At 53.3% G+C, this 26096-nt stretch overlaps 2 protein-coding genes across 2 annotated transcripts in view; one reads left to right on the plus strand and one right to left on the minus strand.

Moving 5' to 3' along the window:
- MAP3K3 (mitogen-activated protein kinase kinase kinase 3) overlaps nucleotides 1-23774 on the plus strand; it is a 56905-nt gene extending 33131 nt beyond the window's left edge. Inside the window, exons 6-16 of the mRNA XM_045299829.1 lie at nucleotides 1246-1366; nucleotides 9673-9806; nucleotides 15597-15670; nucleotides 17511-17578; nucleotides 17713-17805; nucleotides 18288-18479; nucleotides 18750-18898; nucleotides 19308-19439; nucleotides 19740-19869; nucleotides 20159-20336; nucleotides 21266-23774. Coding sequence (XP_045155764.1) covers nucleotides 1246-1366; nucleotides 9673-9806; nucleotides 15597-15670; nucleotides 17511-17578; nucleotides 17713-17805; nucleotides 18288-18479; nucleotides 18750-18898; nucleotides 19308-19439; nucleotides 19740-19869; nucleotides 20159-20336; nucleotides 21266-21494 — 1500 coding nt within the window. The 3' untranslated portion in view covers nucleotides 21495-23774. The remainder of the gene's footprint in view (nucleotides 1-1245; nucleotides 1367-9672; nucleotides 9807-15596; nucleotides 15671-17510; nucleotides 17579-17712; nucleotides 17806-18287; nucleotides 18480-18749; nucleotides 18899-19307; nucleotides 19440-19739; nucleotides 19870-20158; nucleotides 20337-21265) is intronic.
- A 949-nt stretch (nucleotides 23775-24723) lies between these two features.
- On the minus strand, nucleotides 24724-25879 carry LIMD2 (LIM domain containing 2). Its single transcript, XM_004707535.2, has 3 exons — nucleotides 25853-25879; nucleotides 25636-25775; nucleotides 24724-25557 (listed from the first exon to the last, which is right to left on the minus strand). Exons 2-3 carry the CDS (start codon nucleotides 25710-25712, stop codon nucleotides 25398-25400), a joined length of 237 nt encoding a protein of 78 aa, XP_004707592.2. The 5' UTR covers nucleotides 25713-25775; nucleotides 25853-25879; the 3' UTR covers nucleotides 24724-25397.
- Nucleotides 25880-26096: the final 217 nt, after the last annotated feature.

Below are 26096 nucleotides of genomic sequence, written 5' to 3' on the forward strand. Positions count from 1 at the left end.
TGTGCTGGCTGTTGGGCCCACTCAGCTGTGAGATTGCCAGTTTGAGGACCTGGCATGGGTCACCTTGGCTGTGTTTCAAGTGCACCTTGTGGTCAAGCTGTACTGTATGGCCACTGTGCCTCAGGAACGAGGGTGCTCATTGGGTAGCGCTTCTCTGAGTGGAGGGCTGCGGCCCTCCCATGCCCTCCACCAGCTTGGGCTGTTTTTTCCTTTCTGACTCTCAGTGGAAAACGATTGCACATCTGAGACTTCAGCAAGAACATTGACTTCCCCTTGCTTCTGACTTCCCGTTAGAGCAAAACGGTTTGTCAAGACTGCCCTGCATGTGGTCAGCCCTGGCTGGGCAAGATGAAGCCTGCTGCTTGGCGGCTGGATGCACCCGAGGCGGGAAGCCTTTTTCCTGAAGGATAGGATATAGAGTTTGTTTAGGTCAATTTTTTTTTAAGGGAGTTGGAGGAGGTGCAGCTGCAAGCATCAACTTTGACCTAAATTGTTGACAAATTCTGAAAGTTACCCCCCAACTCCTAGTCAGGTCCTGTTCCTTTATAGTCACACCCCGCTATCTCTTGCTCCCGTTGGAGCCCAGCCCTGTGCCTTCTCAGGGTGCCAGAGCACTTCTCAGGGGCCCCTCACTTTCTCACCAGGAATCCCCGTGGTCCGACTGGTGAGCCCAGGAGCGGGGTGGATGTGGTGCGGCTGCTGACCCCACTCTGAGGTCCGGGGTGAACTTGATCCCAAAATGGCTCTCGTGTAAATTGTGGTCATGTGAAGCAAGGGAGAGCATCGCCTCCATTTTCAGGGAGCGGTCCTGACTGGGAATGAGGCAGCACGTCTCAGCCAGAGCTTTGCTGGGTAGGGAGGGTGCCATCACTTTCCTCTCCGACCCCCCCCCCCAGCAGGTGATCCCTCTGCTGAGGTGACTTCTTGCTATTCTTCTCTAGCTCTCTGGGGGCTTGTATGAGAAGGCATTTACAGCGCCTGCTTGTGTTACGGGAATGCCAGTTATTCCTCCAGATCTGGGTCACCACCCTATCGATAAACTGGGGCACCAGGTCTCAGGCTCACTCAGCCTGGAAGCCGCAGGACTCCACTGAGGGATTTGCCGAGAGAGATTGAGGAGCAAGGGGAAGCAGGAGTGCCTATGTGCTGAATAAATAAATAAGGTGGCTGAGAGTCCCGGGAAAGGAGGCCTTGATAGCTGCCTGCTTCTAGAACCATTTCAGCCATCCTCCTCTTACCTTGCAGACCAGTTCCTCCCTGCACTCCGGGGTGTCCAGGCAGGTGCGGATCAAGGCTTCCCAGTCCGCCAGCGATATAAATACCATCTACCAGCCTCCTGAGCCCAGAAGCAGGCACCTCTCTGTTGGTGAGTATTTCACCCTTTGTCTTCCCTCGCATCTAACTTATCGGCCCACGTTTAAAAAGCTCAACAACTATCTATTGGTTAGAAATCATCATTAAGCATTCACTGAGCGCCGTTCCAAGCAGAATTACGCTCTGCCCTTGTTTGGAGAGCACAGCAGGGAGATGACTGGCACGGTGTCCTGGCTTTCGAAGAGCTTTTGATAGTGGGATGTAATGGTGTGATAAGACCCCCTTTACAAGGTCCTTGATCTCACCAAACCACTGCTTGAATGTCTCTCTGGACAGCAGCAGTCTACCCTCAGCCTTTTGTTCCTCCTTGACTGAAGTGCCCTCGTTAGAAATCAGCTCCAAGTTTGAGTTTATACCTCTAACCTTTGACCTGTTTCCTAAAGAGTCCTTAAGATTCTGAGAAGATGTTGGCCAGGGACACTCTGGAGAGTCCAGCTGAGCTGTCTCGGTAGGCAGGAGACTGCCAGGGGGCTAGGTAGTATGAAGGCTGTGTCACTGTGCCAGGCCCCCCAGGAAAGGAGTCTCCATCAGATCTCTGTTACACCAGGAAACCCAGCATTGCTCTGGACCCCATTTCCCAGAATGCCCATTTCTCAAGGGGGAAAGTTGTATCAGTAGAAAGCAGGCCTCATCACCTTCCTGTCTTAAAGTTGCTGAAACTCTGCTGCCATTAGGAAGCCCTGACCACACAGGTAGAATTGTTGCTAACTAAATGGCTCTCAGAGAAGCCCTGGTGGCAAAGTGGTTACCAGTGGGCTGCTAACTGCAAGATCAGCAGTTCAAAACCATCAACTGCCCCTCAGGGAAAAGATGAGGCTTTCTTCTCCTATAAAGAGTTGCAGACTCAGAAACGCTCAGGGGCAGGTCTTCCCTGCCCTACAGGGTTGCTATGAGTCAGAATTGAGACCATGGCTGTGCGGTAGTGCGTAAGTGAAACTGCTCTCTGATGATGCCGATCTGTGTGTCAGCCCTGTGGCTGAGCTTGTCTGGGAGGGACGTGCTTCTGAGGGAGTTGCAGGAAAAGTGTGTTCCTGAAGCACTGGAGAAATTTCTGGAACCTGGGCAATAAGAGTTGCCAAGCTGGAAGTCTGTGCACAAGTCTCACATTTCTCTGATCAGTGATGGCCAAGTTTCCAGAAGGGTGACAGAGGTGAGAGTGGCAAGGAGACCCTAAACAGGGCATTTCTGGGCCTGAACTCAGGGGCCCTGGAGCACATGAGGTGACTGGAGCTGGACCTGGGGCAGGTGCACCTTAGTCCTTAAAGTGTGAACCACGATTAAAAGGTGTGTAGTGAATGAGACTGGATCTGGGGTCAGAAAAACCTTAGGCTCCAATCTGAAGCCTGAGAGTAATTACACCCTGGGGATCTGGGAAGGCACTTCCCTTCCCAGGGAGCTGCAGGTACAAAGGTCTGATGGACAAGTGATGTGTCCGAGAAACAGGAGGTAACTCAAACCAAGCCTGTTGCCGTTGAGTCAGTACAATGACCCTCTAGGACAGAGGTGCTCTGTTGGCACCGGCAGGTAAGCATTGGATCGCTAACTGCTAGGTCCGTGATTCGAATCCACCCACTGTTCGTCAGGACGAAGACGAGGCTGGTTGCTTCCGTAATGCATTACGAGGCTGTAGGCTTTACAGCAGCAGACAGCCACGTCTTTCTCGTCAGTGGCTGGCAGGTTCAGACTTCTGACTTGTCGGTTAGCTGCTGAGTTCTTCACCACTGTGCCACCTTAGAAAGAAGGTACGTCATGCCAGTTTAAGGAGCCGGGCAGCTCATGTCCTGAGAACAAAGACAGCGCTGAGAGACCTCTGAAGGCTCCTGTCGGTTCAGAGGCGTCTGGAGCAGGAGGCAGAGCCTTGTAGAGCTCAGTGGAGTTGAGATTCTGATCTCCACCGCAGTGGAAAGTCACACTAAGGTTAGCTTTTCAAATGAGGAAGAATCTCGGAGTGGGTTAAGAAAGATTTAAAAGTTTTTACAAGATGGGTCCGGCTACAGTGTGGAGAGTCGATCAGAGGGAGGCAAGCCTGGACCTGGGGGAACCATATGGACTGACTGCATTGATCCGGCTGACAGATGAGCAGGGTGCTCTCTGTATGTAGTGCAGAGGAAAGAGCAGGCTGATGTGAGACTCAGCAAGGCGATGTTTGTCACTGCAGCAGTTTACAGAGTGTGGTCTGGAGGCCCTGGGAGACTCCTGCGACCCCTTTCAGGGATGTGCAAGGTCAAAGATATTTCTATAATAATCCTAAGGTATTATTTTTCTTTTTCATTCTCATTCTCCTGTGAGTAAACAGTGGGGTTTTCCAGAAGGCATTGCCTGTGGTAATGTCATTGATCTAATTGCTAATGGAATGTATGCTCATGTAGTAAGCACTGTTTTAAAACCTGAGTTTTAATTTCCAGTGTAGGAAATGATGGATATTACCCACATAAAGAAAAACTCTTCTAAGTTCTTCCCTTTTAAAGCGTAAAGGCGTTCTGAGACTGAAAGATGTCAGGCTACTGAGGGATGGGGCTGGACTTGCAGGAGTTGGGGAGGGGGGGAGGCAGATTACTGGTGTCTGCATCCAAACGATGGCATCCTTTTACCAAGGCTGGAATGCCAGCAGGGAGGCCAGGTCTGGGGGGCAGAAGAGCACAAACCTCATCTTTTAGATACGTTGGCTTGGAGGTGACTTTGAGCTGCCTTAGAGGAGCCATCAAAGGGTCTCTAGCTCAGAGGGGAGAAATCAGAGCTAAAGACAAAAATAAGGAACATTTCAAATCTGAGCCACGAGCCCAGATGCCAGCCAAGGCAGAGATTCCGGGCTCTGACGGGACCCTGGAACTGGGTTTAGGAACCTGCACACTTAGTGCCAGTCAGAGGCAGGTGAGCCTGCAGAGGACACAGGAAAGCAGTGCCCAGAGAGGCAGACGGAGAATTAGGAGCTTGTGGGAGGAGGCTTTGCGTGGGGTGAGTAAAGTGGGAAAGGATGGCCCGGAGTCATTTCCCTCCACAGACGTGAGAGTGCTCGCTGTGCAGGCTGCAGAGTCAGGCCCCCTGGAGTAGAGAGACTGAGAAGGGCGGCAGAAATGGGTGGAGGGCGCCTGGCTGGTATAGTAAGTAAGCCTTTGCAGTTCGGTCGCCCCCTCTGTCCCCACTAACACCTCTGAGTCTTTAGTGAGACCTGCTGGGGAGAGAGCAAGGAAGCCCAGGCCAGTCTCAGAGGGCTCTGCCTATTTGAAGGGCCTCCTGGTTTTGTTTGTTGTTGTTGTTTTTGCTGGGCAATGAGCTTGTAAACAAGGGGATACAAATAGTTGTGCGACCCTCCTGATCTAACTCTCATTCTGCTCTCATGAACCACACAGATACGCTCCCTTTCAGAGGGCACCTTTCCTTTTCAAAATGTTGAAGCCAGCTTCCATGTTCCTGCTCTGTGCTTTCCATCATATTGCACATGCTTTGATTCCCGCCCCCCGCCCCCACCCCCCAAAAAAGCCATTTAGTCTGTTAAACTGGCTCAGGTCTGAAAATCAGAACACCGCCGAGAAACTGCTAGGGAATGCATTAACCTCTTCGAGCAAGGCAAGAGTTTTCCCCGCAAAAAAGTTGCCCTTCCTCCCATTTTTGTCTGTGGAAATTCCACGCACCTTTGAAGGAAGAAGCTCACCAACCATTTCTGGACTTGTCTCTGCCCCAGTCTGGCTCCCATTTGGCTCAGTACACCTTCCTAAGTCCCATCTTTCGCCCTACCTTGCCACTAAACCCCCGTGTGGCAAGCCAGACTGCATCCCTCAGGAGTGGGTGGCTGACTAGTAGAGATAAGCAGGGTTGAGGAGTTTAGCTCTGAAAGACAAAAAGAGATGGGCTGGGAGTTACGGGAGCAGCGGAAACGAGGTTCAGGCACTTTCAGGCTAGAGAGCCGAGTGTGTCCATGAAGGTGGCAGGGAAAGGAGAGCGTGAAGGCAGGCCGGGGAGGGGCCTCCATGGGGAGCTGTTGGCAGCCCAGGGAGGAGGAAAGCGGGGGACCCTTTCTGCCTCTGAGAGGAAGGTATTTAGCAAGGTGAAATGGCTTGTCGTGACATTGGTTGTCAACCTGTGCATAATACACTCATCCATCCCTGTCCGGCTTGGAAAGGCTGGCGGTCGGGACCGCAGAGGCAGTGCCCAGAATGGTAGAACCCAGGGGTCGTTTTCCTTCACCTCCAAAGGCTCTTCCCGTTGCCTGTGTTCAACACCTTCTGTGATTGCAGACAAGACTAGAAACCGTTTCATGGTGATAGCAACAGCAAAAGAAAATAGAAAAAGTTACAGCATACAGGCTGTTCTTGGCCGAATGGGGTGTCAGTGTGGGGCAGCAACAGCGTTTTGCATGGCCAAGGCCAGGGGAGCTTGGTGGGACACACTAGGGAAGACTAGGTGAGGGATTTCGATTGAGGGGGAAAGTAGAAGTGATTCAGACCCCTGCCCACACCCCAGGAGAGAAAGGAGCTTGGGGAAAATAGTTGATGGTCAGAGAACGCTCCCTTTGTACTTGCAGTGACCTGCACATTAGGGCTGACCCACAGCCCTAAGGCTCCCTGTGGAGGTCACTTCCTGCCTGCACCAGCTTCCTGAGGAGGAGACTCCTAGGAGAAGGGCTGTGATCCAGAGCCTAGCCTTCAGCTTGGAGGCAGAGTCCCCAGGGAGAGTTTATCTGCTCCTCGGGGTTTAGGAGCCAGCAGAGGACTGACCTGGGAAGGGTGGCCTTGCCTTCTTGAGAAGTCCTGGGCCCCTCTGAACGGATGGCTGCTGTTCTGTTCCTTTGCTGCCACCCGTGCTGAGATGAGGCCCCCAGACCCTCACAGCCTGGTGGAAGCCATGGCACCGTGAGGCTGGGAGGCCAGAGGAGGCTACCCAGGAGAAACTGCGAGCTTTGAATGGCCCTGTGGCTTGCACCGTGGAGGCTCACTGCCCTCTCTACTGGTAGAGCGTGTTCAGCCTGCAGTCTCGCTTCATCTTGACTGCTGTTGTGTGTCTCCTTGGCTCCCACTTTCTGAAATGAAGATAAAAACAAAACTGAAAATGCTACAGAGCCATTCTGCCAACTCTTGGTTTTTCCATTCGCTTCCTCTGATAGCCATTGGTTTGGGGAGACTTCCCTTTCCTGCCCCAAGCTGTGGGCCTATGCACAATGGCCCCTGGCCCAGTGCCCATCAGATAAGGAGGCCGGCTCTCTGCAGGCAGCAACGTGTACTGGAAAAAGTGAAAGTCTCTGGCTAGAAATTAAAGCACTGCCGAGAGCTCTGCCGGCCTCCCGCCCAGCGTGCCAGCCTCGGTGAGCTCATGCAGCCCACCTGCAAGGCCCCGGAAAGCTCGAGGGTGGCTCAGGACGAGAGTGGCAGGCAGGTGACTCTGTGCCTTTGCTCCCAGGGATGGCTCTTGCCAAACAGAGGGCAGGTCATCTTGTCAGAGGATGATTTTGACCAGAATCTGGGATTTCATCAGTAAGTGAGAGGTTTCTTGCCGGCCCCTCCATCCCTGACAAGAGGCATCTTCTATTTGCTCTAGTGCAGCATGCAGTTTTTTCTCTCCCGGAGTGTAGATCAGAGACGCAGTGTATGGCCTAACTAGGGGATGGCTGACAGAGAAGACCAGGGTAACTCCCACCGTGACTGGGCTCCCTCCCGCTGTGGGTGGGATCTCCAGGCCAGTCATGGGGCGCCCACACCTGTCTCTGAACATTGTCAAGGCTGGAGACCAGGTTGGAGAAAAAGAGCCCAGACCTGCTTCCCTTGAGTTGACGTCGACCCTACTGGACAGAGTTGAACTGCCTCATCGAGTGCTCTCTTATGGAAGCAGACTGCCACAGCTGTCTCCCTTGAAGCGGTTGGTGGGCTCAAACTGCCAACCTTTCAGTTAGCAGCCAGTGCTTCACCTGCAGTGCTACCAGGGCGCCTTCCCCAGTGTAGGCCCTTTGCAAATGCTGCAGCAGAAAGACCAAAGGCGTCTGTGGCGCTCCAGAAATAGCGGGAGTCGCAGCTACAGCATTTAACTGAGTAGCACGAAAGCGTGCTAGATGGGCAGGTGCATAAGTCCTTGTATCTGCTACACAGTGCAGAAAGCACGTTAGATTCTATTGAGTTCCTCCCAGGAGCTCGTGCCATTTACCTACACACACCTGTGTCACCACATTCATACTTTCCCCAAGGATCATGAGGTAGACAGCTCTAAGTTTCTGGTGTAGGGCGTCAGCTTTAAGATGGTTAAAATGGAAATGTTATTGTTGTACATATTTTACTATAAGAGTCTTAAGCGAAAGAGAGAGGAAGGGGTCAGCAGTTGGTCATCCCATCTACCATGTAGAATGAGTCAGGCTCCCCCCAAACCTTCAGCCACCAGGCTCCTTTCTCTCTCTCTCTCTCTCTCCCTCTCCCTCCCTCCCTCCTCTAGCTACATCCCTCTGGAGCATTGTGCTTGCAGCTTCGTTCCAGGAAACGCTGTGCTGCATGCAGGCCTGGACTGGACTGGAGTCGGGATGGTGTGGGCACATGAGATAAGAGAGTAGCGGGCCTCGGGTTGCTGCTTTTCTACGTAGCAGGGTTAATTTGTTCCCTCAAGCAGGAAGGAGCAGAGCTCAGGATAAGAGGACTATATTTAAATCGTGGAGCAATCCAAAATCACGGCATGTAGTTATCCTCAAAGCTTTCCTGAGCCTTCTAATGGCTGAAGCCTCTGGTTTGCCCAGTAAGTTTCGAAAAGAAAAAGATACAAACTCCTGGCTTCATCTTTGTCGACTTCTCTGGTCATGGAGACAATCATGGAGTCAAAAAATGCTGAGCTGGGTGAGAGCAGGGAGACCGGTTTACCCAGAGTCAAAAACCTTCTGACAGAAAAGCATGGTGTACTGACTCATGATGCTTTTGCATGCAGTGATATTAGAGCGGCAAACCACTCCATCCTACCAGCTCACATGAACCTACCTATTGCTGTGGCTCATGGTGACCCTATAGGATAGAGTAGAACTGCCCCAGGGTGTTTCCATGGCTGTACGTCTTTACGGGAAAAGACTGACATGTCTTTCTCCCCACGGAGCTGCTGGTGGGTTTGAACCACTGCCCTTTGGTTGGCAGCTGAGCACTTAACCACTGTGCCACCAGGGGTCCTTGGTGTGGTAAGAGTGATGAGTAAATTGACCTTACACATGAGAGGTGTGCCTCTCTTAGCCCTGTAATGCACACAGTGCCTGCTTCCTAGAACTCGGGTACTTGCTGAGAGGAACGAAAGATTCCTCTCCTGTTGAGTAAAGCAGATACTTCCCTTCAGGATCGATGGAAAAATTCACCTTCCAGAATGCCTAGCCTTCATAAGCACCAGCAAGTATTTGTCAGGCCCCCATTGTAGAGCTGTTGAAATCCAATAAGGTCATTTTTCAGTGTACAACTCAACATGAAGCATCGGTGCAAGATGATGACTAGAAGGGTAGGCATGGGTAAGACTGGAGAATGGGCCTCTTGTTCCTTGCATTTTACACTGGGGGGGGGCTTTTTGGGGGTGTTTTATTTAGGGGGTCTTCTTACTGATACAAGGAGCCCTGGGTTACTAGTTGACCTGCAAGCCACAAAGTCAGCAGTTTGAATTAAACCAGCTTCTCAGTGGGAGAAAGAGGAGGCTGTCTGCGCCACTAAAGATTTAGTCTTGGAAACCCAAAGGGGCAATTCTCTGCCCTGCAGGGCTGCTGTGCGATGAGTTGGAATTGACTCAATGGCAGTGGGTTGGGTTGGGTTGTCTTACCTGATACAGGTAGAGACGGAGAAGGGGAGACCAACTGGAGGAACAGGACAGCAGAGAAAGATGGAGCCAGATGCAGGTCCTGTTGGCTCCTTGGGATCCAAAAATTCAGGAAGACTGTGCCAATGTGCTGACCGATTTCCCAAATGTGACCTTGGCTGGGAGGAAGTTGTGAGGAATGGCATTGGTGCTCTAGAGAGATAAGGAATCAGGAGTGGTGTTATTGAGGAATTGTTAGGTGTCAAAGATTTTTAAACTTGTTCTGATTGCCAACTTAAGTTGATTTAATGGAGTTTTCTGGTTTGTGTCTGTGCCAAGGTTCTCGGCCTTCTATACTCTAGTGCTCCATCTCGGGAGTAAGCTGCTTCTCAGGAAGTATCTTTATTTGTGCCCCCACCCCACCCCCCTTCTGGAAGCCAGCCTATCAGAGTTAGATCCCTGACTTCTATCTAGGACCTGGTATCTTGAAGCCAGCCCCGAGTCGGGTTCTGTCTCAGGCTGTGCAGCTTGGGCCCTGTTGTCAAAGACCTTGTTTGTATGCCTCAGGCTCCCAGAACCCCGGCCGGAGCTCACCTCCCCCTGGCTATGTACCTGAGCGGCAGCAGCGAATCGCCCGGCAGGGCTCCTACACCAGCATCAACAGTGAGGGGGAGTTCATCCCAGAGACCAGCGAGCAATGCGTGAGTATGGGGTCCCAGGCATGACCAGGAGTGTGTCAGCCCAGTAGTACAACAGGGCTTCTCAGTGGGCAGTGTGCAGAGATGAGCGGCACTTTGTAAACCAGAGCTGCCCCATATGGACTGCTCCTGTGTAGGGTTCAGTGTCGATTCCTGCCAAAGACAGCTCTAAAATGCTTGGTACGTGTTCCTCTTCTGTGATCAGATCTCTCTCAGAACCCCGCCCTGCTCTGTATACTTCCTTCCACTATCTGTCTTCGAGTCAGTGGGATTATAAACATACTACCAACCCTAAATGGACAGCGTTTGGTTTTCGTTGGTTGATTCCTTGGCTGGCAGGGAGGTAAACGATATCCAAATGACCCTGTGGTATTGGTTACTTTGGGAGAACTTTTTTGATGGTAGACGGCTGTATAATTGCTACATAACAAATCATCACAAGTGTACAGCTTAAAACAGCATACACTGACTGTTTCACAGCCTCCCAGGTCTGGGCCTGCCTTAGCGGGGCTCTCCTCTGAGGACAGCAAAGCTGCAGTTGCAGGTGCTGGGCTGTCTGTCTCCCTCCAGAGCATGAGGTTCTCTTCGTGCTTAGGGGTGGGCAACAGGATTCACTTCCTATGGTTGCTGGCTGTCAGCCAACGACTGCTCTTTGCTCCTTGAGACCACCCTCAGTTACTTGCCCCCTGACACTCAGATATGCCAGCTCGCTTCTTCAAGTCAGCACTCTGCAAAGACGGAGTCTCGTCTACTGTAACATAACCGCAGGAGGAACTGCTGTCTCTGCCGTACTCTGAGCTAGAAGCAAGTCACAGGTTCCAGCTGCACCCAGGGACGGGATTATATAAAGGTGTGACTCCCTGGAAGGTCACTTTAGGCTCTGTCCACCACAGTAGTCTACTTATATTTTAGTGGTTGGTTTTCTTGAACCGGTGATCAACTTGCTGAAAATGGCTGTTTGGCCTAATGGATTCAGCAAGAGATCTGGCTTCAGTTCCTGGAATTTTGCTCCAGGAAGAGGACCTTTCTTTTGCTTGTTTTTCTTTAGTCATTTTATTGGGGGATCCTACACCTCTTATCACAATCCATACATACATTCACTGTGTCAAGCACATTTGTACATATGTTGAAGAAGATATTTCTTAAGGGTAAAATATCCAATAGAAGGGCCAGCAGCATTGTGTGAGGGATTTTGCAAAAATCGGATTTCCTCCCCGTCCCTCCAAATAGCTAATCTGTGTACTGCATTATTCAAATTAGTCAGGCTATAAGATGCCCTTAGCAACGACTTATGCCCTGTCCCCTGCCTTCCAGGTAAAATTATGTTTGGAACCATACTGTCAAGTGTCTTTGGCTGCAGATTCTCACTAAGGGATTTTACCTGCCATCCTTTTACTTTCTCTAACTGGCAGCACCTCCTAGTTTTCCATCTCTTCTACAATGTCAAATCGCTGTCTTTTCATGCCCCTCTTCGTTCGAGGAAACAAAAAGAAGTCACATGGAGTGAGGTCAGGTGAGTCAGGTGCATGGGGCAAGAGTGAGGCATGCTGTTTTTTGTCAAAAACTGGCACTCTGAGATGGCTGTGTGAGCAGGTGCATTATTGTGGGGGCAAAACCAGTCCCCCATCTGCCACAAATCAGGCCTTTTTTGTCGCACACTGTTATGCAATCTTTTCAGAGCCTCTAAATAGAAAGCTTGATTAACAGTCTGACCTGGTGGAATGAACTCCAAATGCACTACCCCCTCATATAAAAAAAAAGAGCATCGTCTTGATCTTTGATTTTACTTAATGAGCTTTTTTGGTGTGAGGTGGCTTGATTGATGTTTACTTGCAGGGTCGTAAGAATAGCACCATGTCTTGTCACCAGTAATGACCTTGGAAAAAAGTCTGAGTCACTTCAAGGCTGTTCTTTCAGTGCACAGCATGTTTCCACTTAAGGCTCTTTTAGCTGGTCTGTCAGAACCCAAGGCACAAGTTTTACAGTGACCCCTCTCATTCCCAAATCTTCCATTAAAATCCGCTGAACCACGCTCCAAGATAGTCCAAACAACACCCCCATTTCTTCAGTGTCCATTGTCGGTCTTCAAGCACAAGTGCACGGATTTTTTTGACATTTTCTTAGGTTTGGGAAGTTGACAGATGTCCAGATTGAGGTTTGTTCTCAATCAACATTACGAGGTTTTCCCATAGCACTGTCCTTCTAGGCTGGGTTCAACATCACAACAGTTTCTGAGACATTTTTCCAGTGCAGGAAACAACATTTCCCAGCTGAATGTTGTACTCTTAAATCGGCCATCACAAAAAAGACAAGGTTCAAGCAAAACCGCTTTTACGAAAATATGTGCTGTGCCCAGAGAGAACCGTCCCAGGCAACACCACTGGGTGTTCTCACTTAGAGGGAGCTGCTCGATGGTCGCCTAGTGGGAAAAACATGTATCATGAAAGCCCCGCCTTGCGGAATGTTTTTTCTGTTTTTTATTTTTTGGTACCCCCTACTATGCCTTTTACTATGTTGAGGAGGTTCCTTCTATTCCTGTTTCGTGGATAGGTGTATTTTGTCAAGTGCCTTTTCTGCATCAATTGAGAGCAATCTTTGGTTCTTGTTTTATTTCTAAATGGTGAATTGCATTGGCTGAGCCATCCGAGCATACCTGGGATGCATTGCACTTGGTCATCACGATAGACACACACACACAGAGTGGGATTCTATTGACTAGGAAATTTTTTTTTAACTTTTTGCATCTATGAAGTTCATAAGGGATATTGGTGTATAATTTTCTATTCTGGGGCTGTCTTTGGCTGGTTTTGGTATCTGGCTTATGCTTACTTCCTAGAGTGAGTTAGGGGGGTTGCGGTCTTTTCTTCTGGGATGATTTGAGTCGAGTTCGTGTCCACTCTTCTCTGCATGTCTGGAAGAGCCCCAGGCCCACCCTTTGTCCCTACACCGGTGTGGTTGTGGCTGTGGGGAGTTCTTTCATGACCTGGTCAACGACTTCTTTTGATCTGGGTCTGTGCCTTTGTCTACTTCTGTCTGTGCTAGCTGAGGTAGATAGTGTGTTTCTAGACATTCGTCTCTTCTAGGCTTTTACCTTGGTTGGAGTATTGTGTTATTATCTCAGCCAATTTAATTTATTTGTGATATTTGCATCTTTGTTAGGTTTGCCAGTTGCTGGTCAATTTTGTTAATCCTTTCAAAGAACTAACTCCTTGTCTTGTTGGGTCTGTTGTTTTTATGTTCTTTGATTCATTTATTTCTACTCTAATCTTTATTATTTCTTGTTTTCTAATGGCTGAGGGTTTATTTTACTGTTTTTATTCTAATTGTTTCAGATGTGATTAAGGCATTGATTTTGGTTGTTACTTTGTCTGATGTGTGCATTTAATGCTAATAAACATTGCCCTCTTAGAAGTTTTGGTATGTTGTATTTTTATTCTCATTTGCTTTAGGAAATTTAAAGTGTCCATTCCTTATTTCTTCAATTACCCAGTAGTTTTTAAGTAGAGTGTTATTCAATTTTTGTTTGTAGTTGAATTTTTTCTTTGATCTTCCTATTATTGATTCCCAATTTTATAGCTCTGTGATCTGAGAAGATGGTTTGTAATATCTCAATGTTTTTATTTATTTTAAATTTTGTATTAAGGCTTGCTTTTGTAACCTAACCTATGATCTGTTCTAAGCAATGTTCCACGTACTGGAAAAGAATGCATGTTGTTGGGGGGCCTATTCTATATATAGCTAAGAGGTCGCATTGACTGGTTCTTCTAAATCTTCACTGACGCTCTCTCTAGTTTTGTCCTTCCTCAAGACTGGTGATGGAAGTCTTCTGTTATTATTATTATTAATATTTTTTAATCATGTTATTAAGGCCTCATACAACTCTTATCACAATCCATACATACATCAATTGTGTAAAGCACATTTGTACATTCATTGCCCTCATCATTCTCAAAACATTTGCTCTCCATTTAAGCCCCTGGCATCAGCTCATTTTCCCCCTCCCTCCCCGCTCCCCCCTCCCTCATGAACCCTTGATAATTTATAAAATATTGTTTTGTCTTATCTTGCCCTGTCCGTTGTCTCCCTTCACCCACTTTTCTGTTGTCCGTGCCCCAGGGAGGAAGTTATATGTAGATCCTTGTAATCGGTTCCCCCTCTCCACCCCACCCTCCCTCCACCCTCCCGGCCTTCTGTTATTATTGTAGTGTTGCCTCTTTCTCACTTCAGATCTATGACTTTGATGGATGTAGTTTGAGGACCCTTCATTGGGAGCATAGATACTATGATTAAGTCTTCATGTTCAGTTGCACCTTTGACCATGTGTCATGCTCTTCTTTGTCTCTCATGGTAGATTTTTCAGGGAAGTCTATTTTGTCAGATTAACATTGCTATTCTTGCTTGTTGTTGCTATCTTGAGTTTGATACATTCCCCTTCCCTTTGGCTTTGAGTGTGTTTTGTCTTTGTATCTGTGGTGTGCTTCTTGTAAGCAGCATATCACTGGGTCCTATTTTCTTATTCAATATGTTGTTTTCTATTTCTTTTTTTCTTTTTTTTTAATTTTTAATTTTTTGTTTTCTATTTCTTGACTGGTACATTGAACCCATTTACAGTGAAAATCATGGGTGGATGGGATTGTGTTGCTATCATTTAGCTGTATGGTTGGTGTGTGTGTGTGTGGGGGGGCGTTCATCTTCCTACTTTCCGTGCTGAGTTCCTTTTGTGACTTTTATTGCCTTTCTCTTCACTTCTGTTTTACTCTTGACGGGACTCTGTGCTTTTCTTCTCGTTTGTTTTGATGGGTTTGTCCACTTTCTTTGAGGCTGCATCTTTGCTAGTCCTGTGTATCACATCTGCCATGTTTTCCTTGTCAGTTTCTTTCTCCTGTGCATTAGTCTAACTTTACCAAGTATACACTTCATGCATCAAGAACCATTTTTTCCTAAAGTGATGTAACCCACGGAAATTCTGTTTAGCCCATCTCGAGAGTGTAATTAAAGTTTAACTTTGCAATTAATTTACCTGTACTGGCAGTTTTCTAATGACAGTATAACCTAAGGCATGTAACATTGTTGGTAGAAATGGGTCCTAGTGTTAACTATAAAGAGGTAATTGAGTTGGGAACGAATTTTTTGTTTCTCTGTGAATGTTCCTAATTCAGTGCTTCCCTATGCAGTGTTTAACTTTGGAGCTCTGATAAAGGAGGTCTCCCTGTCGAGTGAAAGTGACCAGCACAGCGGCAGGCCCTTTGGTTACTGCATTGGACAAAGGGCCAGAGAAGCCATTTGTCCAGGTCCCTCTTGCATCTGAACCAAGAACTGGGAGGTTTTTGTTTGGGGGCTAGCTGAGTACTAGGCCGGCCGATGACTGTAGACAAGTCTCCTGACCCCTCTAGGTCTGCAGTGACTGGGCGGTGAAGTGAGGCCAGTACTTGTCTTGGTCGGTTTTAAATGATAAGAGTGTAAGCAGAAGCATCCCAGCCCCACCCAGCCTCCTTGGAAGCCTCTGCAGGGTAGTACCATCTCCAGCACCGAAGCCAATGTTACTGAGCCAAGAAAATGCCAACAAGAGCAGCTGCGTCTCCGCTTTGCTCTCCTGGCACAGCTCCTGGAGATGCCAGGCAAACACCTCCCTTCTGGGAACTGGTGGAGAATGGCACCTTCCTCACCGGGCTTCCCACTGCACTGCCTTCTCACTTCAAGGCCCCTGTGCTGGCTCTGGCTGGGCCATTGCCCTGGGTCACCTGGCTGGAGTCTTATAGGGACTGGGGTTTTATTGTGTGGCTTGTCTTGCAGATGCTGGATCCTCTGAGCAGTGCTGAGAATTCCTTGTCAGGGAGCTGCCAGTCTTTGGACAGGTCAACAGACAGGTATGGGACAGAATATGAGCTGGTTTGGCAGGGTGTGTGTGTGAGAGAGAGAGAGAGAGAGAGAGCATTTCAGGTTCTGATCTAGAAAGCTCTGCTGGCCCCACAACTCCTGGGGTTAAACATCATTCTCCGAGGGAAAGAAAGAAACAATCACTGGTTTGCTAGCAATGTTCCCTGTCCTTATTTTTCCAAACACCTGGCGTATGTCCTGTCTGCTTTGTTACACAGATCTGATAATAGATCAGAAGGGCAGGCCATGATCCATATCTCCACACTCGTCCTCTCCTAGCCTCGCCACAGTCACCTGGATGAGGGAGAGCAGGCCTTTGGTGTTTTGGGGGGAAATGAAAGAATTATTCACAAGTTTACTTTTTTTTTTTTTTTTTCTCTCTTTCAAATTTTTCTGGTGGGATAGGAACTAGTAGATAAAAACCAGTCAAGAAGAGCCCACTTCTTTCTTGAGGTTTCAAAACAGCTCTGTCCTCCATGAAAACGTTGCTGTGCTTGAGCTGATGCAGCTCTCACCTCAACTTCGCGAGGACCAAGCCCAGACCGATCACCCCTGACTGGGCCCAGGGTGACAGGCAGAGGCTCTGGAGCAGGGTTGGGACTGTTCCTCCCTTTGTGGGACCGATTCATTGTCCTCATGCGTCCTGCACTGGTGGCCTGGCCGAGTTTGTGCTGTATCTGTCCTACCCAATGTGTGCCCCAAGGAGAGGGGTGCCGTCTGCTCCAGAGACCACAGAACAAGTACAAAGGGTAGCCTTGCCTTGGGCTTGCTCTTGAACTAGGGAGCCAGGAGTTGGAGAGCCCGCAGACCAGGACTGACTAGCTGTGGGTTGCCTCCCCTGCTTTGCAGCCTTGGGCCATGGCCGTTCCTCGGTTGGACGGGGTCCTGGCAGAGTCCTGGTAGGTAGGAAGTGGGGGCAGCTGCAGACTGGAGAGGACCTGCCTCAGGGCGCTCGGAAGGGATCGGTGGGGAAGGGGAAGAGCCCTCCAGGTACACAACTGGGAGAGAGATGTGTCTATTCACCTCCCTGTTCTTGGAGTCTCCCTCTGTCCTTACAGGAATGCTTTGAATTCTCTTCTTCCCCTGGGGCCTGAAGCTCAGGGAACAGCGCTGACTCTCTGGGTCTTGCCCCGACTTGAGCTCGGGGCTCTTCTGCCTCTCAGACATCAGAGCTGAGCGAGGCCTCGGTCCAGTCCCAGCTCTGTCACACACGGGGAGCTGAGCGACAACCCTGAGCTCCCCGGAGACGGGGTGGGAGGGAGTCCTCTGAGAGGACGGCTGAATGGAGTGGCCGAGGCATAGGCTATGGACCTGCACTTGGAGTTGCCTTCCGGCTCTGCTGCATGCTCACTATACTCCTGGGCAGTCAGCCATGTAACTTTTGGGCACCTCCGTTTACCCATTTATAAAACAGAGACTTAATAGCCACCTGGTTGCTCTGTGTGAGGAACACCAAATAGCAGAGTAGCAGCTAGCCTGCGCTTGGGACATGCTGTTCATTTGCGGCAGTCTCTTTCCTGCCTTCCTGGTGGTGAGAAGTAAATGAGAAAGCGCCCGTTTGTCCGGTAACTGAATGCAGACACTGGTTAGTACCTTTCACCTGGGACAGCCTCAGGCTGAGGTGGGAAGCCACGTGCCCGGGGTGGAGTCCTGTAGGATGTGGGCCACAGACAGGGAAGGGGGCGGGCAGGGGAGGCACTTTCTCAGCTTGCCAGGCGTGATAACGTGGGAGGGAGCCGAGCTGGGCTTGGAAGCCCATCTGGACATCCTGCCTCCCGCCCAGGCAGCGCTGCTGCAGCCTCTGTTGTGATTTCTTTCTGTTCTCTGCAGCCCATCCTTCCGGAAGTCACGAATGCCCCGTGCACAGAGCTTCCCTGACAACAGGCAGGAGTACTCTGGTGAGTCCCGTGGGTGGGTCCTGGGTGAGCAGAGTGCTGGGGAGGGTCTGTGTGCAGTGTCGCAGCTCTGTGCTGTCACGCCCTCCGGCCACTGCTCCAAGGTCTCTGCACCCCGTTCCCTGTCTCCTACCCAGATCGGGAAACTCAGCTCTATGACAAAGGAGTCAAAGGCGGGACCTACCCCAGGCGCTACCACGTGTCTGTGCACCACAAGGACTACAACGATGGTGAGCCTGCCTGCATCCTGCCCTCTGCTGGCCACCTGGGAAAGGGCGGATAGGGACTGCATTACAGGCAAGCGCACTGCAAGGGTGTGGGCTTTCCTGTATTCCCGAGGAACAGCTCGGAAGCACTGGCATCAAAAAGATAGGAGGGATGACATTTATAAACCAAGGTGCTGCCTGTGGGCACTGTCTTCTGATCCCACGGTCAGTGGCATCAGCTCCCAAACAAGCACAAGGGCCTGTGAGCCGTGACTGTGCAGCACAGAGCCTTCAGCCCCAGAGTGGCTGACGGGTGGCCAGGGCCTGGGGGACCATCCCTGCGCCTTCCCCTTAGCCAGGCCCCCTGAACCATCTGGCCACAGTGGCGTCCTCCTTCCTTCTTGAGCCTTGGCCCTCGGGTGTGATGCTGTCTGGCCCCCTCACTGCCCGCTCGGACACTGCCTGTCCGGTGCCTGACCTACTCTGCTCTGCCTGTGCACCCTTAGGCAGAAGGACATTCCCGAGAATACGTCGCCATCAAGGCAACTTGTTCACACTGGTGCCCTCCAGCCGCTCCATGAGCACCAACGGCAAGAACCTGGGCTTGGCCGTGCAGTACCTGGACCCCCGTGGGCGCCTGCGGAGTGCAGACAGCGAGAACGCCCTTTCTGTGCAGGAGAGGAACGTGCCAACCAAGTGTGAGGAGGGGGCACGGGGTCCATGGGCTGTTGGGGTGGACCTGGCACCTCTCCCCACCTTCAATCCCATGTTAAGACAGTTAACGTGCTTTGGAGCGTTAAGGCATTTAATGGCTGCAGGAGACATTTAGTCATGACCTTAGCGGGCCCTCTGCTGGGGTTGGGGATACTGTCCTGAGAGGCAGGAGGTGCCGCGGGAGGGCCATCATACGGCCCTGGGGGACACAGGCAAGTCAGATAAACCTTGTTTTTCTTTCTCTTCTCCTGCAGCGCCGAGTGCCCCCATCAATTGGCGCCGGGGGAAGCTCCTGGGCCAGGGTGCCTTCGGCCGGGTCTATCTGTGTTATGATGTCGACACGGGGCGTGAACTCGCTTCCAAGCAGGTCCAGTTTGACCCAGACAGTCCTGAGACAAGCAAGGTACTGCCAGAGCCTTGGCTCAGGAAGCTACAGGCTGCTTTCTCGGTTGCCCTTCCTCCCAAGCTCCCTAGTTCGAGGCCTGACCCTGAGGTGAAGGGGCTCCAAAGAGCACCCGGCCCCAGGCCTGGGGAAATTAAGCCTCAGGAGGCTGTGACCATTCTCACTCCGAGCCCCTCGCTCACTGCTCCTCCAGCCCTGGGCCCTGCTTTTGGGAACCTACGGAGCCTCTCTTTGGAGTGGAGCTCGAGGTGTAGACAAGTGCTAGCACCAGCACCCCCCTTTCCCCAGGGCACTCTGCACCCCAAGGGTGCTCTGGGTTGCAGCTGAGCCTCACACAGGTGATTTCCCCCCAGGCCGTCCTGACTAGGGCAAGACCTGGGCCACTGTAACCCACCCTATGCCCCCCCAGGAGGTGAGCGCACTGGAGTGTGAGATCCAGCTGCTGAAGAACTTGCAGCATGAGCGCATCGTGCAGTACTACGGCTGCCTGCGCGACCGCGCCGAGAAGACGCTCACCATCTTCATGGAGTACATGCCGGGGGTAGGTGCCTGCACGCATGCGCGCAGCGGGGACCACAGTCTGGGGCTCTGAGGGGTCGCCCACCTCCAACTTGGAACCAGGACTCCAGGGCGCAAGGGAAGGTCTGGTCCGACCAGGCTTACCCTGGAGGAGCAGGGGGGTCTCCTGGTTTGCACTGAGTGTTGCTCACTTAGTTCAAGCTGCACGGCAACCCAACAACCCCCCTAGTAAAGTGCCTGGCTTGTGGCAACTGCCCCCTGCCTTGTCCCTGCCCATTGCATGTCCCTGCCCCTTGACCCCGTGACTCCTCGTGACTGACAGGGCTCAGTGAAAGACCAGCTGAAGGCCTACGGGGCTCTGACCGAGAGCGTGACCCGCAAGTACACCCGGCAGATCCTGGAGGGCATGTCCTACCTGCACAGCAACATGATTGTTCACCGGGACATCAAGGGTAAGCAGGGGGGGGCAGCTGCCGCTGCCACCTGGTGTTGGCTCTAGACCAAGCTCAGCTTCCTGTCAGGGCCCGTGAGCCATCTTCCTGGGCACTGAGTCGGGGGGCTGGTGGCACGTTTTGGGGAAACACTCTGTGAGATGCTCTGCAGCCACTGCCACGGCACCACGTGGTCTGTACTAGACTCTGCAGACTCCCACCCTACTGAGCGGGCTGCCCTGACCAGGGGGAGGAGGACACGCCCGGAGGGCCTGGAATGGCAGCAACTTCTCACTTTTTCACACCCCAGGAGCCAACATCCTCCGGGACTCTGCGGGGAACGTGAAGCTGGGGGACTTTGGGGCCAGCAAGCGCCTGCAGACCATCTGCATGTCGGGGACTGGCATGCGCTCAGTCACAGGCACCCCCTACTGGATGAGCCCCGAGGTCATCAGCGGCGAGGGCTACGGAAGGAAGGCGGACGTGTGGTGAGAGCTGGGGACGGTGCAGAGGGGCCTGGGCAGTGGGGGCCAGGCCAGGGCTTAGCTGGGCCCCTGCAGGCTCAGGTGGTGGTGATGGGAGAGGCGTGTGCAGCAGCAGGAGTTGGACGGTAGTCCTCACGTAAGTCACGACGTCACTGCTGGAAGCCTTGGCGCTGCGGACCCTGGAACTGCTGAGTATCTAAACGAAGCAGGCTCTGTTGGAGGAGAGCCGCCTGTCCAGTAGCGGGCTCTGCCCGTCTCCTCATGCCTTAGACACTGGGAGAGTGTCCCCCTCTTCCCAAATGGTCTTAGTGGTTGAAAGGTAGTGCCCGGGGATGTTCGTGCCAATCCTTGGAACCTGTGGCTGATGCCCTATGCGGCAGAAGGGATTCGGCAGTTGTGCTTAAAGGACGCATCTTGAGGTGGGAGACAATCTGTGCCTCGCAGTCACAGGGTCCTTAGGAAGGAGGAGCAGGACAGGAGGACAGACCAGGCTCGGAGATGTGCAGTAGAAGCAGGTCAAAGTGATGTAAAGAGCACCCACAGGCCAAGGCGTGCAGGTGTGGCCTCTAGAAACGGGAAAGGACCCGCGCCCCTGCCAGCCTACAGCAAAGGCCATTCCTGCCGACACCTTGAGACGTGCGGTAGCCTTCAGAACCCCAGAACTGGACGGTGATCGGTGTGTGTTGTCGGAGGCCCCCAAACTCCTACTGCAGCGCAGGCAACGACCACGGGCTTCTGGCTGTTTGTCCTGTCCTTGCCAAGGGCTCTTGTCCCGAGTCGGAGCAGCCCCGGGAGAGTGGCGGTGTATAGGAGGGAGGCTCCTATGGGAGCCCACTCGGACTGTCAGCCCTCGGCTCTGCGCCGCTTGCCTCAGTGTGTCCTCCGAAAGGAGGCTGGTGGCCCGGGTGACCCAGGTTCTCTCTGCCCTCCAGGAGCCTGGGCTGCACTGTGGTGGAGATGCTGACAGAGAAGCCACCTTGGGCAGAGTATGAAGCCATGGCTGCCATCTTCAAGATTGCCACGCAGCCCACCAACCCACAGCTGCCCTCCCACATCTCGGAGCATGGGCGGGACTTCCTGCGGCGCATTTTTGTGGAGGCCCGCCAGAGACCCTCGGCTGAGGAGCTGCTCACACACCACTTTGCACAGCTCGTGTACTGAGTGCGCGGCCACGCTGCTGCCAGCCGCCCCCCACCCCCTATGCCGTACCGTGCTGTGGGCAAGGGCTGCTGGGGCTCAGCAAAGCTGCTGCTGCTCCCCTGCCAGGCTGGGGACCCGCCTGCCGCAGGCCAGCCAGCATCTGCTGGGCCGTTTCTGCTCCCGGACTCAGCCTCAAGGACCAGAAGCCCCAGCCTGCCTAGACCAGCAGGCTCCAGCGTCCTGAGCTCAGCGCCGAGGAGAAGGGACCAGGAACTGTGTGCGAGGCGACTACGGCCCAGCCTCAGAGCTGTGTCCTGACCCGGCATCGGTGTCTCGTCCCCGGGTCTGGGCGCGGGGCTGACGCAGGGGGTGAATAGTGTTACTTCCTTCCAAGTGTTACTTTGTTTCTGGAGGCCAGCATGGGTGGCCCTGGGCTGGGTGCACCCACCCGAGTCTGCAATCAGGCCCAGCCTCCCCGCCGCCAGTGGAAGGCAGAGGCCAGGGCGGCCCCGCCCCAGGCCAGCTTTGCCCATTACCAAAGATGAATGACACAAACGTCATGCCTTATTCAGGGAAGGAGGCACCTGATCTTCTTGCCCGTGACCCTGCCCCGCCCCCCAAGCAGGGCCCTGAGGTGTGGAATTGCCCCCAGTGGGGGGCGAGGTGGGGGACCCAGTGTTGTCAATGCAGTTGCCTCTGTTTTACAAGTTGGAGTCACTCTTAGGCTGACACCATTTCTGAACTGGAGACCTGGGCGCCCTCGGCTCCGGGACCTGCTGTGCGCCTGGGCTGGGAGAGCTCGGCCTGGGCCTGTGTTCCTGGCCAGGTATCTGTTCCCTGGAGCAGCAGGACAGACAGACTCCACAGGCAGGCCTCTGGCCCAAATGGCTGCCCCGAGCCCTGACCTGAGGACCCCCTTCAAGCTGGGGGCAGTGTCCGCACCCCGCTGGGCCAGAGCCCCTTCTAGCAGCTGTGCACTCTGCCAGGCTGGCTATCCAACAAGGGCTCGGCCTCCGCCTCCAGTCCTGCCTTGCTCCTCCCTGGGTGGTGGTGTGGCAGAGAGGCAGCACCTTGAGGTTGCGGGGAACAGTGTCTCCAGGCAGCTTCGAGTCGGCCATGTTTACCTCAGCCTGGGCGCTGGTCCTTTCTTCCAGCCCCTCCCTCCGAAATGTGCCTATTGCTAAGCTCCTCCCCCTGGACTCCCCGCTCCCATGGGAGCTGTCGTTCAGGGGGGCAGGCCAGTGCCTGGGGACCAGGCAGCTCCTCGATGGCCATGCCCACTTCCCCTCGGGCGCCCGAACAAGCCAAAGCCTTCGTTGTCTGTCGACGATGCACTTTTATGAATGTAGTTCCTATCGCTGTTTAGCCCTTTCACATCACGTCATGTGAGGCCTTGTACTTGTTAATTTATATCTCAGATCCTGTCTGATGGTTTTTATATATACTCATTCTAGACTGCTACAGGAGACGGGCGCCTCGAGAGAGGGGAGAACACCAGAGCAGCTGGTTTTGAAGAAATGTGTATTGCACAGTGCAACCGGGGCCTGGGACCCCACCCCACCCGGGGCCCCGGCCCCCGGCCCCTCCTCTCGACCACAGCTGCTGTGCTGCAGCTCGGCCCCTCTGTGACCCTGCCCTGATGGACCCCACCTGAGGCAGGAGCACTCTTCTTCGCTCCCACCCCCCACCCCAGCCCCCGTCCCCAAAGGAGACAATAAGGTGCCCGTGCTGACAAGACGACTCTTTGGGTCCCGGGTTCAAGCTCCCCCATAGCTCCCTCACTCGCACCCCTGGGGGGTCTTACCTCACAGGGAGGTATCCTACAAATGAATTTGAAAACAAGCCAACAAACCCTGCACTTCAAAAACAAAAACAATTTCTTTGTGCCAAAAACTGGTCATCCTGGCTCAGCATCCTCAGGACCAAGCTGTTGCTTAATTTTAACTTATTTTTTGAATAATCCAGATGACAAGTCCTGGGGCCCTCGGAAGCCTGGGACCCTGGGCTCTGAAAGGCATCTTCCCAGCAGCCCTAGGCTTGCTGAGGGAAGGGGCCAAGCCGCCATTTTCTCTTCATTCCGTGAGCCTGTCTGCCTGGGCCAGCCCAGCTGGGAGAGGCCGGGGCTGGGGTCGGCCCTCTCTGCCATCGCTCTTGCCTCCCACGGGCCCCCAGCTCTGTCTGCTGTGGAACGTGCAGAAGAACCTGCAGCCAGAGGTAGTTAAGTAGATCTTGACCGAGGGCTTGCAGTGCAAAGCCAGGCCAGTGTCGTGCATTACTTTACAATAAAAGGGATCATTTACACCGGCGGGGTCCTGCGGCCGTGCTTTTGGGCAGGGTGGAGGGTCCTGGGGTGATTTTGCTGACCCCCACCCCCAGGAGTGTCACGGAGGGCGTTTCCATCAGGCTGGTTTGCTGAGGGCACTCAGCCCTCCTTACTGGAACTGGGGTCCCCAGGAACTTCACAGCACCCAGCCTTCCCCTCAGATGCCCTCCCAGCGGGATAAGGGATCAAGTGCCTCCAGGAGCTACTGTGGCGTCTCTCCCTAGGGAACTGCTGCTGCTGTGCCTAACTGAGCAGACGGCTACCACCCTGCCCCAGCCAGGACTACTGGCCCGGCCCTCAGTACAGGGCCCAGCAGTCCTCACACCCAAGACGCATCTTTACTGCCCTTGACCCACCTCTAGCTGTGAGCATTTTGGGGGACTCGAACAACCCAAGAGGCTTCCTGTCTTCCCAAGCCTGTCTTGCAGTGTGGCCTCACTACTGGAGCCGGGCTGTGACTAAGCCATTCCCTAAAGCTACAAGTGGGGCAAGGGGGCACGGAGACTAGGAGGGCCACCCTGATGTAGACACTAAAAGCCTTCAGACACTCGCTGCCTCTGCAGCTTCCTAGCACCCCCGCTGAGCCGAAGGGTGCCTGGGCAGGGCCTGAGAGGGCTATCGTGCACCCCAGCATCACTGCAAGCCATCCAGGCAGGTGCCACCCCCACTGACTTCCTGACCCCCTCATTCACAAGCCTCATGCTTCCCTCCCACCTCAGAATGGGGCATGTAGACCAACTGAAGACAAAGCAGTTAGTTGTAAAACCACCTCATGCACACACTTAACCCACCCATGGCAGCAGGGGCCCATTTGAGCAGCTGTTGCAGCCCAGAGGACTATGGGAAAGACCTGTTCCCCTCCCCTGGGTACATGCTCATCCTTCCTGCTACCAAGCCCCCATCAGGCCACATAATACAGAGCCAGGATCTTTTTGAAACATGTTTAAAATGGGGTTGATCACAAAGGAGGGGGAAGAGAGGGGTCACAGCTTCAGCCAGTCCCGCGGCCAGTCTCTGGCTCCCAGCCTGGCGGGCACTTGACTTCCGCTTCTTGATTCCAGTGGTGTGAGATGGTCCCAGGCCCCACTGGGCCATGTCCTGCCTTGGGGGGTGGTACAGGGCTGCTCCACTTCCCCACCCCTCTCCCCTCTTGGCCATGGTGGGCTGCGTGTGAGGCCCAGTGGGTGGCACGCTCCATGTTCTTGTGGTCTCTGTGGTTCAGGACCAGGCTATGGGCAGAGAGGTAGATGGGAATACCTGAGGGCCGGGTGGCAGTGAGGGAGCTTAGGACCCTGAGGGGGCATGCGGACTCCTTGCTGGAGAAAAGGCACCTAGATAGGGAAGCTGGGGTTGGTGGCCTCCTGGGGGGGCCCTGGGTAAGGAGGGGGTGTGTGTGAGCTGAAAGAAGTGGGGAGCAGACCCCCAGCCTGGGTCCCCAACCCCTACTCACTGAGGGGGAATACGGCAACCCTGGAGTAGAGCCCTTCCCTGTAACTCCTCACCCTTTGCCCTCCCACCCTGCCCCCACCCAGGCCCAGCTCCGATCGCCTGCCCACTCTTCCCCAGGCCCTTGAGGGCGCTAGTGGCAGGTCGGGGAGTGCTCAGGCTGTCTTGGCGCCAGGGTCCAGCTCCTTGTGGGCCCAGAGCTCCTTGTGTTGCTTGCGGCCAAAGCCCTCGTCGTAGTTGCCTTTGCTCTTAAACAGCTGCTGGAAGTGGGGTTTGCAGCAGAACTCGCCGTGCAGCGCGGCGTAGCTGCCCAGGCTGCGGGAGGGGCAGAGAGGGGCGTCAGTGCTGGGCCCGCTCGGCCAGGCTGCGGGCGAGGGGGCGGGCCGGGCGCACCTGAGCTTGGTGTGGCAGTGCTTGCAACAGAAGCACGAATTGTGGAAGATAAGCTTGTCCGCTACCAGCCGCTCCATGGGGTACACGGTCTTCTGGCAGGCGGCGCAGGTCTCCTTCACCTGGGCCCGGAGGCTGAAGGACTGTCAGGTGGAGACTCAGCGGGGGGCGGCCAGGGACCCACCCGGCCTCCCAGACCCGGCGCCCCCCGGAGCCCTACCTTGGAGCGCTGAACGGCGCTGCCACCGCTGCCAGTGCGATTTCTTTCAAATTTTAATGCATTTGCTGGAAGCTACAGGCTAATCCATCTTTAGGGTTAGAGATGAAATTAAGCTCCAGGGCCTCAATGGCACTGTGAGGTGAGCCACAGGTTGACTGTTCAAACCCAGCAGCCACTCCTCAGGCGAAAGTTGAGATTACTTGCTCCCTGGTCCTGTGAAGGTTTATGGCCTCAGGACCCCGAC

The sequence above is a fragment of the Echinops telfairi genome, unplaced genomic scaffold (assembly GCF_000313985.2).
Source record: "Echinops telfairi isolate 266 unplaced genomic scaffold, ASM31398v2 ScPeMD7_7458;HRSCAF=8496, whole genome shotgun sequence".
Taxonomy (NCBI): domain Eukaryota; kingdom Metazoa; phylum Chordata; class Mammalia; order Afrosoricida; family Tenrecidae; genus Echinops; species Echinops telfairi.

Bases quoted from the DNA above. Each gene is read 5' to 3' on its own strand.
- LIMD2 (XM_004707535.2), bottom strand. From the start codon at position 25,712: ATGGAGCGGCTGGTAGCGGACAAGCTTATCTTCCACAATTCGTGCTTC. The intron at 25,558-25,635 runs GTGCGCCCGGCC...CCCCTCCCGCAG, and splicing joins CACTGCCACACCAAGCTCAG to CCTGGGCAGCTACGCCGCGC.